Below are 19,443 nucleotides of genomic sequence, written 5' to 3'. Positions count from 1 at the left end.
TTTGAAAAATAAAATAGGATAAAAACTGTGGTGTGCTTTTTTATTCCGACATGGCTTGTAAACTTCAAATCACACACCTATTGATTATGTGATTGAATTGAAGGAAATCATTAAAAAAAACACTTTTATGCTACAATTCTTGTTTGTGGTTTTATACCATGTTCCAAATTATTATGCAAATTGGATTTAAGTGTCATAAAGATTACACTTTTTGTTGTGCTATTAAATTTATAGATGGTATTGTGTGTCAGGGCTCTTTGAATCACTATAATTAATTTCAGAGAGAGCTGGGTTCCACATTATTTCACACATGACAATGCACCATCTCATGCTGCAAGGAAAACCACTGTGTCATTGGCTGCTATGGGCAGGAAAAGGGAGAAACTCATGGTGAACCTCTATTGAGAACCTTTGGAGTTTCCTCAAGCAGAAGATCTGAGGGTGGAATGCAGTTCATATCAAATCAGCAGCTCTGGGAAGATATTCTGACATCCTGCAAAGAAATTCAAGCAGAAACTTTCCACAAACTCACAAGTCCAATGGATGCAAGAATTGTGCAGGTGATATTAAAAAAGGGGTCCTATGTTAACATGTAACTCGGTCTGTTAAGATGTTTTTAATTGAAATAGCTGTTGATTTAATACATGTGACCACTTAATGCTGCGCATTCAAAGAATGATCGCTTGAAGTTCTTTATAATCCATAAAATGTTTAGAAAATCTGCTGTGCATAATAATTTGGAACAGTGCATTTTGAGTTTTTTATTTTTGAAAAAAAAAAACTGTTCTCATGGGGAGCTTTGTTCAGTAAAATTTGATTTATACTGTAATAGTTCACAACTTGAAAATTATACTGACTATCATTTGCATTGACCATTTAAGAAAATATCACTTGCATAATAATTTGGAACACGGTGTAATGTGGCAAATCATAGGAAAAGGCAGTATGAATATTGTTTGCAAGGCACCAGAAGCTACACTTTATTGCATGTATTATAGTGTATAAGAGTTGGAATAAGTATCAACAGGACACAAAAACAAATGCAATGCAAGTCAGAAAAAATTAAAACATTTATTGGGCATAAATATATTATATATACGCTACCGATACAGTTACGTCTTACATACATAGGGTAGTATTTGCAAAAATCTATACATTAAAATTGATATGGCAGTTTCTTTTTATATAATGCATATGAAATTGTCTAACATTTACAATACAAGAAACAAAAATGCATGAACTTCTTTTTTTATGCTTTTTTCTTTGTGTCAAATCGTAGACCATGACAACATTGGAATGTTTGCTCTAAAATTGTGAGGTAAAAATATCTTTTTTTGTCTTTTATTTGCATTTGCTTCAGAAAATAGTTAAATACCTGTGAGTCTCTGTCAAATTGCCAAATCTCTCAGTCAAAAACCTCCACTTACTGTAAAATGTACATTTAAAAAATATATAAAATAAAAGTAAAAAGAAATAAAAACTGATCAGAAGGCACAGACGTGGGGTTGCTGGGCTAAAACGTTGTCTCTTATTCTGGACATAGCCACAAAATAGGCAGGACTGGCAAGGGTGGGGGGGAGTTGTGGGGTAAGTGGGTCTCTTAAAAGCTAACAGCATTTGGAAAAACAAACCAACTAACCAAAAAAAAAAAAAAAGAATAATAAAGCCCGTAAAGGGATATACAAAACCAGAATTATCAGATTGTTCAATACTAAGATAACTGGCCTGCTGGCGACAGAAGGACACCTCTGCTCTTGCACCAGGGTTTTAAGGCTCAAAGAGGGAAACTGAAGGGGGTTAATAAAGACAAGAAAACTCACGTCGACCAGTCAATTAATATGCAACAGTCTAGGCAGACACAGAATGAGCATATCTGGCAAAGGCACGGTACCCCTTATGAAGTGTACTTTCCTCAGTGCTGTAGATTGCATTCTGCTGGGAGCGCAGTGCCATGCTCCAGTAATGTCACAGTGATGCCAACGGGAGGATAATGCCAATGGACGTAACAGTAAGCGTTGGCAGTAGTGTTTTTTTTTTTCTCGAAATAGAGCAAAGGATCCGTTGCCTCCCACTCGTAACCTCGTCATGTCAAATGCTCGTCATAAAAAAAGTGCTTCAACTCTTGTTAGTCATAATGTGTTTACCATTTTTACTCTATAACTCTATAGATATCTCTGTATATTATCTCTTAGCAAAACACTGGATAAAAAAAATAAGAAAAAGAAAACAAAGAAGAAGAAAACTATCGATACACCAGCAACTAACCTGATAAGGAATTATCAAACTACTTTTGTTGACATTAGGCCACAGGTCAGTTCGAACCATTGGCTAATTTATGCCTCTGTTCTGAAATTATTTTACCATTTTTGCACCCATCTAATTAAACTGCTGCAAATCTGCCCATGTTTTGTTGTCGTAAATTACAAAGATAATGGATTATAAAAATGCTTCAGTTTGACAAATAATTAAACATGTTTATTACAGTGGCTCTTAAATGTGTACACATCCACAGGTTTATAATCTATTTATTGTACTATTCAACTGGGTATAAAAGGTGCCATAAACTGGTTATGTAATTCACACCGGCTTTCGATTATAGTGCATTATTTGCTCATTAGCATCTTTTTGCAAAGATGGATGGTTTGAAGAGCGTTTATAAAGATCAAAATGACCTGATTGCACGTAGGTATAATGTAGGAGTAGGATATATATATATATATATATATATATATATATATATATATATATATATATATATATATATATATATATCCTAGCACCATTGAGAAAGTTTAAGACAGTAGTGACTTTATAAAAACCAGTTCTTTCTCCAAAATGATTGCAAAGACAAGAAATAAAATACTCAGTTGGCCAGTGTGGATCCCAGGAAACCAGCACCACCAGTGGATAAGCCGGAGGACTAATTGAGATCAATCTCTGACAACAGTCTCTTGGCCACCGAGTAGAGTCACAAGACAAAATTATTTTCTTCCAATGAAAAGTTCCAGTTGCAGCTAAGCTCTCCCCATAAACTTGCGGACGAATGTGTAATAGTCAGATGAAACCAAGCATGACGTTTTGGACAACTCCAAAAGACACGGTTGGCACAAAAAACACCAAAAAAAAAAAACTACAGTGAAATACGGTGGTGACAGCATCATGCCATGGAGTTACTTTCTTTCAGCTGAGATTTTCATCAAGGTAGGTGAAATTGTGAACAGCTTTTAACACAACTTGGCTCTAACTTCAGGCGTCTACTGAAGATGTAGGGGAGTCTCAGTATCCTCATCACAGTGAGTCCAAGCATACATCTAAGGGAAGAAAATTAAAGCTCTGAAATGACCAAACTAAGTCCAGACCTGCTTTGCTGGTAGACATAGAAATATTTCAAGAGAGAGCACACTTATGCAACCTCGTTATTCAACCTTTATATGTAGTTTTTAGCCCCTCACATTTTTCAGATGAATCACCTGGGATACATTTCACATTATACATAAAAACAATTGATAGATGCACCACTAAAGTACAAACCCCAGGAATTCTAACAGGGTTCTGTACACTTTTGAGAGCCACTGTAGTATCTAAAATTTTAGTGTTAAACTCTATTCCCATTTATTAAAACTTGAACGCGACTCAGGTTTTGGCCAACTGACTGTTAGAAAACACGACAGGTTAGGACCCCCTGATCAAATGAAAATAGTTAAATGTCTTTCTTATATAAAGACGTCGTTTATTGAAGTTATAAACCTACATTTCCTTCCACAAGACTATCAGTAGAATCTAGAAAATTCCTTTAAATTGTAGGTTGACAAGTGATACGACGGTGCGTTCAATGGCACCAATTCACACAGAAAATGTGGAATCAAAAACAACCAAACATGCAAAGGTACGAAACGGCGAACGGGCGAAATAACCAGCACCCATCGTCATCTGCCTGAAATCGTCACGATTGTTTTTGTTTTGTTTTCTTTCAATTTAAATGTGAAATTAGTTTAAAAAATATATTTCTACAAAGTACGGGGTCTTGACATTTCTTAAATGGCACAATTTAGCTTTATAAAACACAATAAAAAAAACATTATGTAAAAAAAAAAAAAAAAAAAAAAAAAGCGTAATCACAGATCAAGTTAATGTTTTGTTCCATTTGAGAGAGTTCCAATACTAACAATAATAATAGTTGTAATGGTGTGCTGTTACAGAAGAACATCACAGAACGCTCAAGATGGCTGCAATATCTAGAGTTCGCTAAAAAGGCTGCACTTTGGCATTAAAAACTGTAAAATAAGATATCAGAAGCTTCAATATAACACTATTGAGAACAGAAAAAAAAGCCATAGGCAGAAATATTCATCCCCATACGAAGGAACTTGAAGTGACACTAAGGTCTGGCTTGCTACATGTGTCTCTAAGCGTTACAGAAACCCGTCGGCATTTGGTTACATGTCTGAAACGGTAATGCATGAACTGATGAGCAAGAAAAATACTTAAAGGGTTACTGAGATAAGGAATGCTGGCCTTAATCATACAATCTAACATACATCCATAAAAAAACATGCTACAAGAAAAAAATTAGTATATAACTACACTTGTCTCTTAATCTTTAAACAATAAATAAATGAAGATTGCACTGTAATTGGCATGTAAAGTACTGTATGCAAATATATAGTATAAATAAAACCTAGAAAAGGACTCTACCTTGACTTTCCCATCAACTTTGGCAAAGATTTTTTTATTTTTTTTCTGAGCTAGTAAACCGCTTTGCTTACTGACACTTACGAAGCAAGGCACAGCGAGGACAGAGGGCGAGATGCAGCGTCAAGAGGGAAGAAGAAGGAGGAAGGCGAGAAAAGGATGGTCAATATGAAGATGGTGATGACAGCTATGGGGACGACAGGAATGGATCTCCCCCTCTGTAAGGCCTTATCCCTGAGGTACGTTACAGGCTGCCACTCAGAGCTAATCAAAACCTCTGCCTCCCGTCCGGTCTCGCCACCAAACTCGAACCCAGCTGAAGTAGGCATGTCTCACATTAATAATGCAGATCGGGGTGACTTCTTTGGACTACAGAAGATAAACACGGTTTGTACCTTGGCTTTGATGTAAAGGATTTGCTGGGAGGAGCAGACATGAGGTGGGACTCAGAGGTCAGGGGGGGTGTTTCGTATGTCACAATGCCCTGTTCTGTTGAGCTGTGTCCTGTCCAAGGCTTTGTTTGGTTAGTGAAGATTAGTTCAAGTCCTCAGAGATCATGTCTGTCTGAGTAGAGATCACAGACTTGCTACCGCTCTGATTACATGTCAATAAAGCACCTTTTAATAGAGAAAGAGTAAGAGATGTGGAAGAAGCAGAGAGACAGGATGGATCGAAATCAGGTGAGAAGTAGGAAGAGCCAAAAAAAAGGGGGGGATTAAGTATAAATATTCAGGAGATGCAAAAAGAGGGGACAGAGTCTTTAAATGTATTGATTCACAGACGCGCTACAAGGAGAAACAGCTTCAGCGTTTGTGCTAAATGCCTGGAGAACAAAGCGCAAGCTAACTTCTAATGGCTTTTCCCAGTTTACAAATGCAGATTGTAGAAAAGGTCGCCGACACGCTGCTAGCACCTCTTATCCCAAAATCGCGCTACAGATAAAGAGGTTGAAGTTATTACATCTGAGAAGGTAGAACCCCCAAGGGTCTTACAAAGGATCAAACATGTGCTGGGCCAACTCCTTCCTAAGAAAAGCAACAGGCAATTGCGATCCCAGCCTGTTTTCCTGGAGTCAACAAATGCCCAACATAAGGTCCAGATTCTGACCAGAGTGGTATTTAAAGGAATGCTGAGGTACTGTCCAAAGATTAGAAGCAGTTAATACCTTACTTAAGGTCTCTTGGCATGCAGATTTAGCATAAACTCAGTGTAGGTGGTCCCAGTGGCAGAAGCTAACAGCTAGTCCAACAAAGGACAGGCTTGCGTGAATTTCTACATCTTAAAACAACTCCAGTCTAAAAATAAAAACTCAAGTGTTGGGTGGGAACACGATCTATTAACCTTTAAACTTGAGATAAACTTTATACAAATGCAATGAATTTTGCAGAGGAAAAGAAGTTTGGAGGCAGTGCGCCCTTGATTATCTTCCTGTGCGGAACACAAGATCGAAAGGTACAGTACATACATAAAGGCAGGTAGTGTAAAAATTAATGAAATACTGTTCAGTTAGGCCACAAAAAATGTTGTAACTTTTTACTTCACTATGAATTTCTATCTGGTAGTTCATGTTTTGTTTTCAGTGCCAGTTTCTGACAGTAAGACAGATGGCAGCACATCACCTCCGACCTCACAGAAAATAAACGTTGGCTTTTTGTGAAACGAGAATAAGCGGTTCCGTATTTCTTATTAAAATAAGTCCACCATGTTGGAGCTATTTTAGTTTAAAAACCACTCAACTATCATGAAGACACTGCTGTCCTCTTGCACCCATAAATCCCAATAAATCCCCTGATATGAAGGTGAGTGCTTTTGACTCGAGTCCCTATATCTATATTTGAGATTCTTGTTTTGAAATAAGACTGAAAATAGTTATTGAGGTCGGGTCATTTGAGAGAGGTGACCAATGTCAGGGTAGCTGCCAATACTCTGATGCAAAAGAGTTTAAGAAGTCCTGTCACTTCTGAATTGTTTGTATGACAATATTTTGGATTTCCAGTAGAAAAAGAAAACAATTATAGGCAATTTCAAAATAATCTGGAAGCACCGAGGGAATACTGCTACTGTCTAACTGTTAGCCATGAAGCTAAAGTTAGCATTTTTGAGACTAGCAAACTGGAACACATAGATGGGCTAAACCTGAACAAATAATTTTACTCTGGTCAAATATTCCTTAAAATATAGTATGCAATGTGTCAGGACTTCAGTTTGTCAAAACAAAGAACCATATATATTTCTAAGATCTTGTCTTGTTTCATTTTGCCATCCCGTCTTATGAGCCAATTACGTCATCACATATTTAATGCCTTTTTAATTCTTATTTGAAAAGCATTCGAATAAAACGCTTTAATGTTTTAAAGACCGGAGTTGTTTTGAAAACAGCAGAAGTCCGCTTCAGTCTTGGCCCCTCCTAGACTAGTCATTAGTTTCTGCCTCGGAAACCAAGTAATCTGGATTCATACTACATGGAAACACCAAGACAGTTATCTGCTGTAAGGAAAACATGAACTGCCTATAAATTTTAACAGAACCTAACTTTAAACATTCTGAACTATCCCTTTTAGCACAAATTGCTAAACTGACCTCAGAGCTTCTACTTTTGAGCACATAGTTCACTCCTTCCCCCTTTTACATTTCAACCTTACTTTGCCATCATTTTTCACACTAAATTACACGTTTTTCCATTCTTTCTCTCCGATACTATGAAATCACAGGATAGCAGCGTCTTACACCACAAACGATTGCATCACTTTGGTAGCTGAATGTGATTGAATGGCAAAAGCTGAGCAGATATGACTGTCGTCTTCAAAATGGAAATTAGTATTTTTCTCATTGTCCTTGCACATGTGTAGTTTCGTATGCATGCATGGTTATGTACAGAGTTTCGCATGTGTAAGTGTGTGTTTTGGTCAGGCGATTGTTTGTCCTGACCGACAGCCTGCAGAGAAGGTACAAACTGAATAAGTAGGAAAAGCTAAAGTTTTAAAGGCCTACACTTGAATATGGCTGAATGAATACAGACCGCAGCGAACAAAAAGTAAGGCAATGATGGCAGAGAAATATATATGTTTTCTACTGAATATGTAGACATATAAAATAAAAATAAAAAACATGCAAGTCAGTATGAGGAGCAAGTGTTTCGCTCACACTTATTTTAAGGCTTGATTATCAGTTTTCTTTCCCAACTGAGGTACAGCCAAAATGAAGCTTCCCTCAACAGAAATCCTTAACAAAAGAGACAAACACGACAGAGGTGTAGAAGAAAATGACACCGAAACGGGTAAAGGGAGAGGAAAAATAGAGAAGCCTGAATCAATGCTTTGATTGCAAAAAAAATGTTGTTTTTTAAAAAAAAATCGACATACATAGCCTTAAAAGTACATCTCAAGTGTTTTGATTTCATTCTGTTCTTTCATAGACATTTGTAAAAGTTCATTTCTGTGATTTATTCTTTTGATTTCGCTTTCTATCCTATAGTTAAAAATTCCCTCACTTCATGAAGAAGTACTGTAGCAGGCAGGCGATGAGGATGGACAGGCCGGCGAACATGCACACGATCAGCGCCGCGAAGCGCTCGTCGCTCGAGATCAGGCCCGCCCCCTTGCCCGTTTCCAAAGCACTATGATCTCCCGATGAAGCCGACTCCTGGCGGCGCAGCGTGAACAGGGAGGAGGGGCTCAGCGGCCCGCACAGCTCCTGGTGCGAGTCCCGGCACTGGCGGCATGCGCCGACGCGGAAACGATAGTCTGTGTTTGCCTGAAGACTGGAAACTTGGAATGAACCTTCGTCTCCCTTAAAAATCTGTGGGAAAAACAAGAGACTATGAATTGACATTGGTTGTATACCAAGTACTTAACATTTGTGAAGTGGAGAGATAGAAAGGGAAGCAAGTGTAAGTTTAAAAATATACTTCAATTAAAAATCTTTGGTAACACTTGACTTGAAGGGGTGTGCATAAGCATGACATAACACCTGTCAAGAAGATGAAGGAGTCTTTGTGAATGCTTATGATTGTTGTCATGAAGTGTTATTTGGTGAATAATGACATTTTTAATGCAAAGCTGACATTTTTATTGACTTTTCATGCAAGTTCTAATAAAATTTTGCATTGAGAGGTTCATTATTTACTGAATGATGCAAAGTCGAAACTTTTAATGAACTTTTAATGCAACTTTTAGTGCATCTTTGCATTAAAAGTGTCATTATTTGCCGAATGACACTTCATGACAACAGTCGTAAACATTTATGAAGACTGTCAAGAATGGTCTTTAGATGAGGATTGAAGAGGCGATCAAACCCAGGATGAAGTGGAAATAAGTGAGCTTAATGATGTCTCCTAAGTAACAAAGCCTGGATGCTCAGATAAGCAACGATCACTAGACACAGACAACTACAGACTATGACAAGGATCCAGAGGGGAAACTAAGACACAGGTGAGTATAAGTACCCAGGGGAAAATAATCAAGGAAACACAAGACAGCTGGGACCAATAATTGGGTAGACAAGACAACACAGAAACTAAATTAACTAGAAATAACACACAAAACCCCAGTTCCTTACAAAGACTCCTTCATGTTCATGACATGTGTTATGTCATGTTTATGACAGTCTCATGTAAGTTTTATGCACACCCCTTTAAATAAAGTGATACCAAATCTTCTTCAACACAGGAGACAGAGAAGGGTGTTGTAGATGATATCAAGGTGTATTGAATTAAATATAGAGGAAAATGTGGAGCCTGAAAGAAGTATTTCAACTAGGGGAATGACAATGTTTCAAACATACTAATAGAGCTGCAATGGAACAGTTTACGTTAGGTGTTAGAATGACATAAACCTAATTTTTTCAAGACTTGGGCTAAACATGTTAGTCTCAATGCACAAAGTTGACCCAAAAGAGTATGCGGGTCGGAACTGCAGCAAAAGATGGTTGTACAAGTTGACTGAATACAGACACGTGCTACACAAAAAGACAAGGAGATTTGTAAAACAAGTTGAAAACATTGTATCCTATTACCTCCATCTCACAATCACTCACATTACTTTGCATATAAAATCCCAATGCATGAAAGTTTGTGGCTGAAAAGCTAAATGGTAAAATGTTTGACCGAGACAAACACTTCATCAAGGAGGATAAACGTTCTGGTGAGAAAAAAATCCATCAGTATGCATCCGATCTCTTCGCACAATTAAATAAACGTAAACAGAGACCAGTTGTGCACATATCCACATGGTCTGAAAGACTCGGCCGTCTCCCTCCAACCATTCGGTAATCCAATTACAGAAGATGGCACAAGGGTGAATATTAATGTCTGTTTCTCTGCTCATCTTTACAGCTGTCACATTTTCAACGTGAACTCAAAATCTTTTTCAGCTGCTTCTGTGCCACAAGTCATTGAAATTCTTGCAATATCTCTTAGTAAATACCATCACTCAGGGGAAGTGAGTGAACATAAAAGTGTCAGCATTCATATTTTTCTTTCTCTTCCATATGTAAATTTCTATCCAGGTGTATGTGTGTTTTATTTATCCATGTGCAATTTTGCAGCTGAATGTGTCCTTTCCCATCCGAGGAAGACTAAATTAAAAATCACCACTGAAGATTAGAAATATTTTCCCTATGCAATTCTGGAGCAATAAGAAAGAATCAAGCAATTAAAGAGAAGCTCTGGACCAGAGAGACGGCAGCTCCCAGCTCCACCCTTTAAGCTGACTTTGTTGTATGCATGTCTTTGTGCGAGAAAGAGACAAACCTGTTTGTATTCAGACTCACGCCCCACCAGCATCTGGAGGATGTAGTTCACAGAGTCTCCTCTCATTGGTGGGACAGTCTCCCATGTCACCTCACACACGTTCCCCTCCAGCTGATGAATCCTGGGGGCTGTTGGAATGGAAAAGTGAAGGTTTGTTTGTTGTTTATTTTAGAAAATTTGAAACATACCAGTTAAAGTTCTCACTCTGCAAAAAAAAAAAAAAAAAAAAAACACAAAACAAATAATAAAATTACAATAAATTAATTAAATAATTAAAAACGACCTCGAGTTCTCTTAATGCAAACATCAAAACACAAAGAGTAAATTTTTCCTCTGGGAAAACGATCATATAACACATTGCAGTGAAAACTCGGATGATGTATAGTGCTTTGCGAAAAAAGTTTTGTACACTTTTGTGATGACAAGAGTACCATTATATTACTCATGCCACCTCCAATGCTTAAGAATTGCTTGGTGGATATAAATATACATGCAGATCAAGTCCATGGCTGACATGTCTGAACATATATGCTTTGACTGTGTTATTTTGAAAATATAAACACAAGAACTAAATCTAATTATTCCAATCATCCACACTGCTGTTACTGTTTGTTTGTTTTTAACAAAACCAACCAATAAACTCTTTAAAAAGCTTTAAATAAACAGTAATAATGTACACAAGTGCAGGTTGATCATAATCAGTGTTACATTTATTGTCTCTATGTTTTATTCTGAATGCTCTGAGTACTTGTATCCACTTCAAGCATTTAACTTGCTGAGGGGAGTGACTGTTCATCAGTTCATGAGATAATATTATGTCATTATTGCATGGAAGAGTTGTGATGCTCATGACATAATGCTTTTTTTCTTTTGAAATCTCCAAAACAAAATCAGTGGCAGCCTGGCAGAGATCAGATCGATGAAATGTAGCATTATCAACGATTGGTATTTTTCATTTGATGCTGAAACACAAGGCATATTATGCAACTTCTTTTGATTGGAAGATTGAGAGAAGTTTACCTTTGATGGCGGGGGGTAGAGACTTGGTGGTGCAGAACGTATACGTATCAGAGAAAGGACCCTCCCCAGCTACACTGAGGGCCTGTATTCTGAAGCTGTAGCTGCTGGACTCAATCAGTCGTTGGACTTTGTAGGTGTGGCTGGGACCGTGGTAGATGGTCACAAACCTGGGAAACCATGCAGAGGAGAAATGACAACGAGTTGCCAGACTAAGCAAATGAAACACATTTTCTAAGCAATTCTTAAACTAACTGTGGCTGATACAGAGAAGATAGAAGACATCATTTTAGGGAGAAGACAGTCAGCTTTACATGAATCTTCTTAACAGCTACTTTAGATAAGCACAGGTATGCTATGTTCTACCTAAACAAATATGTTCTCTATCTAAACCAGTGTTTTATTTAGATTTCTGACCAATGAAAAGAAGAAAATTGTCCCACAGAGCTAGTTGTAGTTGCTAAATGTCTCAATAGCCATTGCCCGTTTCTTTCAAGTTCTGAGAATTGTACATCTCTACAAATCTCCATCGTAAGCAATTGTTGCTCATCTTAAGCCACCATCTTGGTTTTAAAAAACCCACAACTTTACATATAGGCCTTTAAAACCAAGAATAGAAGGAAGAAATATTCCAGGCTGCCTAGCTGAACAGATTGAAGGAATGTAGGAGAGAATTGGCACATCTGTGCGTCAAGAAAAAAAAGTGGATATGAGCTGGAAAGGAGATATTTATCGATGCAATGAGTTTTTCCAGGAAAAGGCGAGAAAGAAAGCAATGGAAGAGAAAGACGAGTGATGTATGGACAAAGAAAATGGGTTACACGAGGGGAGGGTGAATAAGAGGATGTGACAGGGTGAGAGAGGAGTGATGAAGGAAGGATATTCAAGAGGCAATGAGAAGCTGAATGAAAGAAGGAAAAGAAGCAAGAGAAAAAGAGAAACAACAACATGAGATGGGCTCTTTATTAGCTGTACTACGGAGAGCTGGAGTACTACTTTCTCAGGCTGATATGTAGTGTTATTAATTTTTGCACACAAAGCTGAACTGGATCCCTAACCCCAAAACTTACCCAACACAAACAGATTAGGGTTTTAGTTGGAAATATAGACGCATAAAGAAAATAGACGCATCATCTGGTCTGTCAGGAGCTGTGACCTGTTTTTGTCGACTGGATTAGGCTAAAAGGCAGCGTGTCAGAACAATTAATACATAGAGCTACTAATGTCAGCGTAACTCAGTCAATTTACCAGCACACAGTTAATGTAGCTAACTGCAACCTTGATTCAGAGCCAAAGTGCGGTCGTAGCAACATCTGTTTTGTTCTGCAACGTTTCTGGCTGTAATGTGTTTGTGGTTTTCACATTTTGTTTTCTCAAAATGAATCTATAACTCACAAGTATGTTATTGTCAGTGTCCTTGCAAAAATATACAATAAAATGAAATTGTCCTGTCGCTTTTTTTTTTAATAAATATCAGAGCTTAAATGAGCCGATGTGCCTCAGCAGTGCTTGCAGACGGTATTTTCTTCTGAATTAATGAATTATATTTTGGACTCGGATCTTAAACATTGACAGTCAACAATGGCAGGTGGTGTTTATGAATCATCTTCTAAATGTAAAAATCTCATTTTTCAGTTCATAAATTTAGAGGATGATATTATAATTACTTTTTGTAGGGATACAAATCAGACAGCTACTGTCGCATAATGAGCAGCATAATGACTTGATTCTCAGTTAACTGGAAAAACAAAAAGGTTTCATGTACAAAATCAACTAAAACTGGCTTTAGAATAACCGGTGGTTAAGCAGTAAAACTGCTTTGGTGGAAAAAATCCTCTTGGAGGCATTGCAGTGAAGTTTATCACAAACAAAAACACAACAAGTCTCTCACTTGTGGGTGTGCCTGGGGCTTTTTTACTTACTTTAAATAATCCACCTGTCAGCCAGGGGTTGAACATTAGAAAAAGGTGTGGTGTATTTGCAGTTCAGATCTAATATGCACTGCCAAACCTCCATCTCTATAAGCACACAGTATCCTATGTATTCTCAGTTGGTCAGTCATCAGTTGGACATACAGCTTCCCTACTATATATCATCAAAGGTTGTCTTTGTCTCCATTAAGAAAAAAACAAAAACTATTAGGGTCAAAAACAAACCTAGTTTTTATAAAGCAAAACGGTCCACTGCAGGTGTTATCAATATTTCAGGTATATTTTGTGATTAAGTTATGATTAAATCCAGCCAAAACAAATAGCTTGATTGATTACATAAAAAAAAAAAATGTACCAGATTATACTGGGATATTTTCAGCAGGCACAGGAAAGCATGATGACAAACAGTTAAACTTCAAAAAGGCTTAAGGGAAGACGGAGGCATGAAACCTTTAGATAAATCCTGGCAATAGATAAAAACATGGACGGTTCAAACACAGACGCAGCTGAAGCAGTGTTTTGTCCACCTACATTCTTCTTAAGAATCCTGTGTTAGATGGTTTAATCCTCCTCTGAACTGTAAAACAACCCATTACCGTCTCATCCTTTCAACCCGTAATGTCCCCGACAAAAGGCCTTTGGGGTAACGCAGGATATGGAAAATGGGAACAGAGAAGTTCTTATAAAGAGAAAACACAACAGAATTGCGAAAATGAGGGAACATGCAGTAATGGAAGGAATTAACTGGACACTGGAAGGAAATATAAAAGTACACAAAAATAAAAAAAAACAAGAAAAAGAATTGGAAAGGCAATTGGAAGGAAGAGAAAAATAAAGAGAGAAGTAAATATTGTGAATATGACAAAACTATTTTGTTTTGCCTGATACAGTCAAAAAAATAAATATGCCTGGATGCACAAGGGAAAAATATGCTGAGAGACAGATAGGAAAACAGATTCTAATGTCTCCCGAGGTTCTGATATTGTAAGCATACTAACAGATAAAATGAGATTCATAAGTAGGAATTAGATCAGAGGACAATCAGAGAAACAACTAAAGACATTATAGAGGACAGCCAAAGTCAAAATGATCAATGTAAAAGCCCAAATCATATTTGGAGAAACTGCGGCTGGATATTCAAGATATTTGTTTGCAAAGCTCCGCATGTTTAAGCTTTCAAAACCTTCTTGTTTTGTCACTTGGCCACAATGAGAATCTTGCATCTGGTTGCCTTATTGATTAAAAAAATAAAACAATCATGACAGTTCATTTTGACGCAATGTGATTGGGGAACAAAGAAGGATGTGAAAGAGCTAACTTAATCTGAAAACCCCAAATTCAAAATTTCGTACAAAATATCTCCTGTCATTCACACAAAATTTTAGGTTTTAATGGCTGATAAATAATTAAAAAAATTTAAATACCATAAAAAAAGAAGAAGAATTGCACTCGTTTTCTAGGCAGGTTGGTATTTCATCTATATTCGCTGGGCAACAAAAACACAATTTTATCTCACTTTATGTTTTTGACAAATGTAAGAGTTTCTAAAAACAAAGAATTACTTGCTAATATTAAATCGATTCTGGATATGCTGACCAAAAGGCAGAAGAAGGGAGATTTTGTTGATTACAATAACATTTTTACTTGTTATAAAAATGTTAACTTGTTTAAGCATATTTAAGCGGTACAAATAATTATGCACACAGACAGAGTTCAACACGGGGTTTGACGCCCTTTTAGACACACAGTCACCAATATAGTCAGAAAAGGGTAAATAGAACAATCTGGGCAGTTAACGCAGCTTTCATTTAGACGGCAAATGTGACGTTGCATGTTTGTATTGCTTGTTCTGTCATTTATATGCAAAAGTGTGTGTTGTGCAGAGGTGAACAGATCACAGCCAGTTCTATATGTGCCCATCTGTTGCCATCTGCGCTTCTGTCCCATTCCAGGGTTGCCAAGATACCTGGGTGCCAACGCAATGCCAGCCACGGTAATCCTGAGAGGTAGAAGTTTCTAACACTCTCCCCTCCTGTTCAGTCAGCTAATAATCTCTGTCTTTGTTTTTTTCTGTCTCACCTGTGTCTAGCCAGTTGGTTAAATGGAGGGTTGATTACTGGAGGCTGTTTTCCAGCTGGTCACAAATGCCCTCAACATGATTACTCCTCAGTACATGTAGTTAGTGGCCATACACACACACACACACACACACACCCCGGCCCACAAACACTCACGCATCCGCAAGAGTACCTCAGACTACACGTGCACACTCACTTTCCCTCAGCCTCCTCAACCTGCTGTGATTCTGTCTGCTGTATTGACCAAGGTCTTGATTTACTGTGTTGGATAGCTCTGGGGTGAGGAGAAAATGAGCGTGCAGTGTGGCCAAAAAACAAGGAAAACATCAATTTCTCTGAAATCGCTTGTCATGAATGATATATAAATGCCGTAAGCAACAACAAAAAAATGAAAGTAATTCACAAAGCACAAGAAAAGCGAATATCAGAACTTAAAGAACAATCAGATTCCCACGTCCTTTAACTGATGAGTTTCTCAAATACAAATAATATTTGTGGATTAAGCTGACTGAAAAAAGTTATCACTTCGAACACAGGTATAAATCCGTGTGTTTGCGCACGGGCGTGTGTAGGGGTAGATTTGTGCACTCCACCTGTGGTTCTTGTCTTCCATTTGTAGTGTGTAGACCACGTCTTCAGAGAGGAGGGTGCGTGTGTGTCCGGCATTCTCGCCCCACTTGAGCTTCAGGCTCTGAGGGCCTGCGGCGGAGCATTCGAGTGGGGGCGGGGCCGGAGGAAGGGGGCGGGTCCTCGCTACCAGCAACGGACTCAGAGGACCAAAGCCAATGGCGTTCACTGCTTGAATCTGCAGACTGAAAGGTAATAATGAGTTGGTGAGAGATGTTATCATGTACTGTAAAAGCTGTCAATGGAAATTTACTGTTAGGTAACTTACAGGGGACTCAATGAGATAAATACAGTATTATTGTCCAGATCTGGTGTGAAATCAGTGACTATGATCAATAGCCAACTACTGGCTATTAATCATGTGCTATTTTCATGTGCACATTATGTTGTTGATCAATGAATGGCACATTTACTGTACTGGCTGTTGAAATTTCTGTCAATTGCCTGTGCAGAAAGCAGCTGAAACATAAAGCAACAAAATGTATGGCGTTCAACACAAAGCAACAAGTTTTTGAAGCAAGTACACGACGTTTACTGTAAGGTTTGCTTGCATACGATGAACTAGAAATGCATGGAAATATGTTGCGAATCAAGTTATCAACGAGTCATATCAAAACAGAGAGCAAAGATGCTAACATTAGCCTAGCACTTCAGCAAACCTGATCTGCATAAATGGTAAAATGGTAAATGGACTGAACTTATATAGCGCTTTTCCAGTCATTTTGACCACTCAAAGCGCTTTACACTAGAGTCACATTCACCCAGTCGCACTCACAAACACACACACATTTATACACTGATACGCAGATCGGTAGGCAATTTGGGGTTAAGTGCCTTGCCCAGGCAAGGCACTTAACTGCCACTTCCTCCGACATGTGGCAGGAGGAAGCTGGAATCGAACCTACAACCTTCCGATCGCAAGACGACTACTCTACCATAGAGCCACAGTCGCCCCACACAACAGCAGGAGAAGAACCGAAGTTGTTAGTTACATTTGTACAATCATGGTTACTTAGAAGCTTTATTGCACTGTAAAGCTTCTAAGTAACCATGTATATAAACTGTTTTGATAAACTAATTTGTATCGTATGGGCCTAGAATTAATGTCTGGAAATATGTCTTGAAATTATGTGATTTTGTAATGGGGGAAAAATATTCTAATAGGGACTTCCCCAATAAAAAAATGACATTAAAATGTTAATAGATACATAAAAATATCTTGAGACTATAGGTTTACAGCAGTTGCACATGGAAACGTTGGGAAATGTATGAACCAGCTAACCTAACCCTGTAAGCTCTCAGGAGTACCTGCAGGCCTATTTGACTAATGGCGAGGTAAAGTTTCTGTGAAGAGGTTTTCGCCCATTATCAGCCTCCTAGTACAACTTAATGCACTCTCCAACATGAAACCCAAATGTGCCAACCATTTCTGGCCACTTTCCTTCTATAAATGTCATCAAAAGAAAAAAAAGATGGGCAATACATTACATGAGGAAAAGGACAAATTTTTATTTTTTATTTTAGATGTTACAGAGAATTTGTGTAATGTAATCATCAAGATTGTTTAGACAGAGACGTGCCTTTCTTAAAAAAAAACAAACAAACAAAAAAAAAACTGCCAGCATCTAAGAGCACATAGATGCACCTAATCACAGCTAATTAAAAAGAACCAAGAAATAGATTTCCCTTCTTCAAACTCCTCTGCGCCTCACTTCTAAGAATCCCCCCCTGGTTTCCTCAGTCTTCGTCCTGCGATGTCTGATCAGCTGATTAGCACCTGTGCTAGAGGGCATATAGGTTCTGACATTTAACTGTTGATTTTTCATAACAGTAACCTTTTCTTGCAGCTAAGTCAAGTAGAAGGAAAAAGGGCAACATTTATTCATCCACTGGGCTGTTAAGCACAAGGATAAACTGTGATGAGAGGTTGTGAGGAAGAAGACGAAACAACGAGAGAACACCTAAGACCCGGGGGCTTCCACACCTGATGTTTAGAGGTTTAAATCTTTACGGCCAAGGTACGGAAAAACTAGTAATGACCAGTCTTTTCCAATAAATTTGCTCAGAACCAACAACAAAAAATTGCTCTTTGCACCAACAATTGCATGCCTCAACAAATAAGTTTGTTTTGTTTTTTTTACAGACAATGATTTGTACACTATCCAAAACGACCTTGTTAGTGCAATAAGACAGTGGAAAATAAACAGAGAAATTATTTGACTTTCTGTCTGGTTCAAGTTGCTGTGGGGATTTTAAAAATTGCTGTGTTAAAATGTCATGTAGCGTGAAATTAAAATAGGAACCTCTTATGTCAAAGACTGAATTTTTTTTTTTCTATGATAAATTACATTAGTACTGTGGTCACATTATCTTCTTGATGTAAATTACGCAATCATCAAAACAGTGGAAGTTCTGCCTGCTTTCTGCTTAAAAGCTGATTAATCATAAAAGTGCCGTCTGTTAAAGCAACAAAACTTTAAAATAATAATAGAAGAGCTTTGTCCTGGAAATCTGAACTGTTTGTTTGACAAAGGTAGAAGAGAGAACCCCATAATATGGTCATAGGAGACCCCCAATGTTGTCAGAGAAAGCATTTATTGTGGCGCTTCGCAAGGCCATACAAATAAAATATGAAGCACCTACACAATCAGTGTCTGCAACAACAAGAGTTACAATCTGTAGGCCTCCAGAAAACAACTCACAGGTACACTCACCCTCAAATAGACACATGCGCTGTGTTCTGGCTCAGCGGCAGCCCTTATGCAAGAGATCAGTGGTACATGGGGACAAAAACAACCTCCGAGTGAAAACAGTGGGGTGTGTGATTATCCTACCTCTTCACTCTTCCCCACCTCATTGTAGCATTATTTCTCAGGTTTTTGTTTTGTTTTGTTGTTTGTTTTTTATTACAATTCTAAGAACTGCCACCACAATTATATGTGCGTGCACAAAAACACACAGCTTTCACACAATGACCAGTCATTAGATCTTACCAAACGCTTTGCAACAAATTGCTTTGACAGGTTAAGGTGTGAGGATGTTGTGGAGTTTTCTGATTCTTTAACTATCACAGCTGTGTGGACATTTCTATTCCTTTGATAGACAGTTTTGAAGTGTTTACCAGTTTTTTTTTGTTGTTGTTGTTTTACAATACTCCTTTTAAGGAACAAATTACTTTTGTAAGGAACAAGTGCTGCCATGTCACAGGCTTTCTGTGAAGAGATGAGTAGTCTTACTTGTCAGTGGGCATAATGCTATGGCTGATGCATGTGTACATCGGGTAGGGAGGGGAAAGGGGGGGCACAGAAGGATCACAACATTGGCTGGCAATACAGATGACTAAGTACCT

General features: G+C 38.0%; 1 protein-coding gene across 2 annotated transcripts in view; it reads right to left on the bottom strand.

The window, feature by feature from the left end:
- Positions 1–1,052: 1,052 nt before the first annotated feature.
- Positions 1,053–19,443, bottom strand: part of fndc3b (fibronectin type III domain containing 3B) — a 110,199-nt gene continuing 91,808 nt past the window's right edge. For both annotated transcript variants that reach the window (XM_023352428.1, XM_023352429.1), the window contains 4 exons: positions 16,061–16,279; positions 11,462–11,628; positions 10,442–10,569; positions 1,053–8,490 (listed from right to left, as the gene is read on the bottom strand). In XM_023352428.1, the coding sequence (XP_023208196.1) occupies positions 8,179–8,490; positions 10,442–10,569; positions 11,462–11,628; positions 16,061–16,279 (826 nt within the window). In that variant the 3' untranslated portion in view covers positions 1,053–8,178. The remainder of the gene's footprint in view (positions 8,491–10,441; positions 10,570–11,461; positions 11,629–16,060; positions 16,280–19,443) is intronic.

Source organism: Xiphophorus maculatus, chromosome 19 (assembly GCF_002775205.1).
Source record: "Xiphophorus maculatus strain JP 163 A chromosome 19, X_maculatus-5.0-male, whole genome shotgun sequence".
Taxonomy (NCBI): domain Eukaryota; kingdom Metazoa; phylum Chordata; class Actinopteri; order Cyprinodontiformes; family Poeciliidae; genus Xiphophorus; species Xiphophorus maculatus.
The sequence above is the reverse complement of the archived record's forward strand: the minus strand, read 5'-3'. Positions and strand labels throughout refer to the sequence as shown.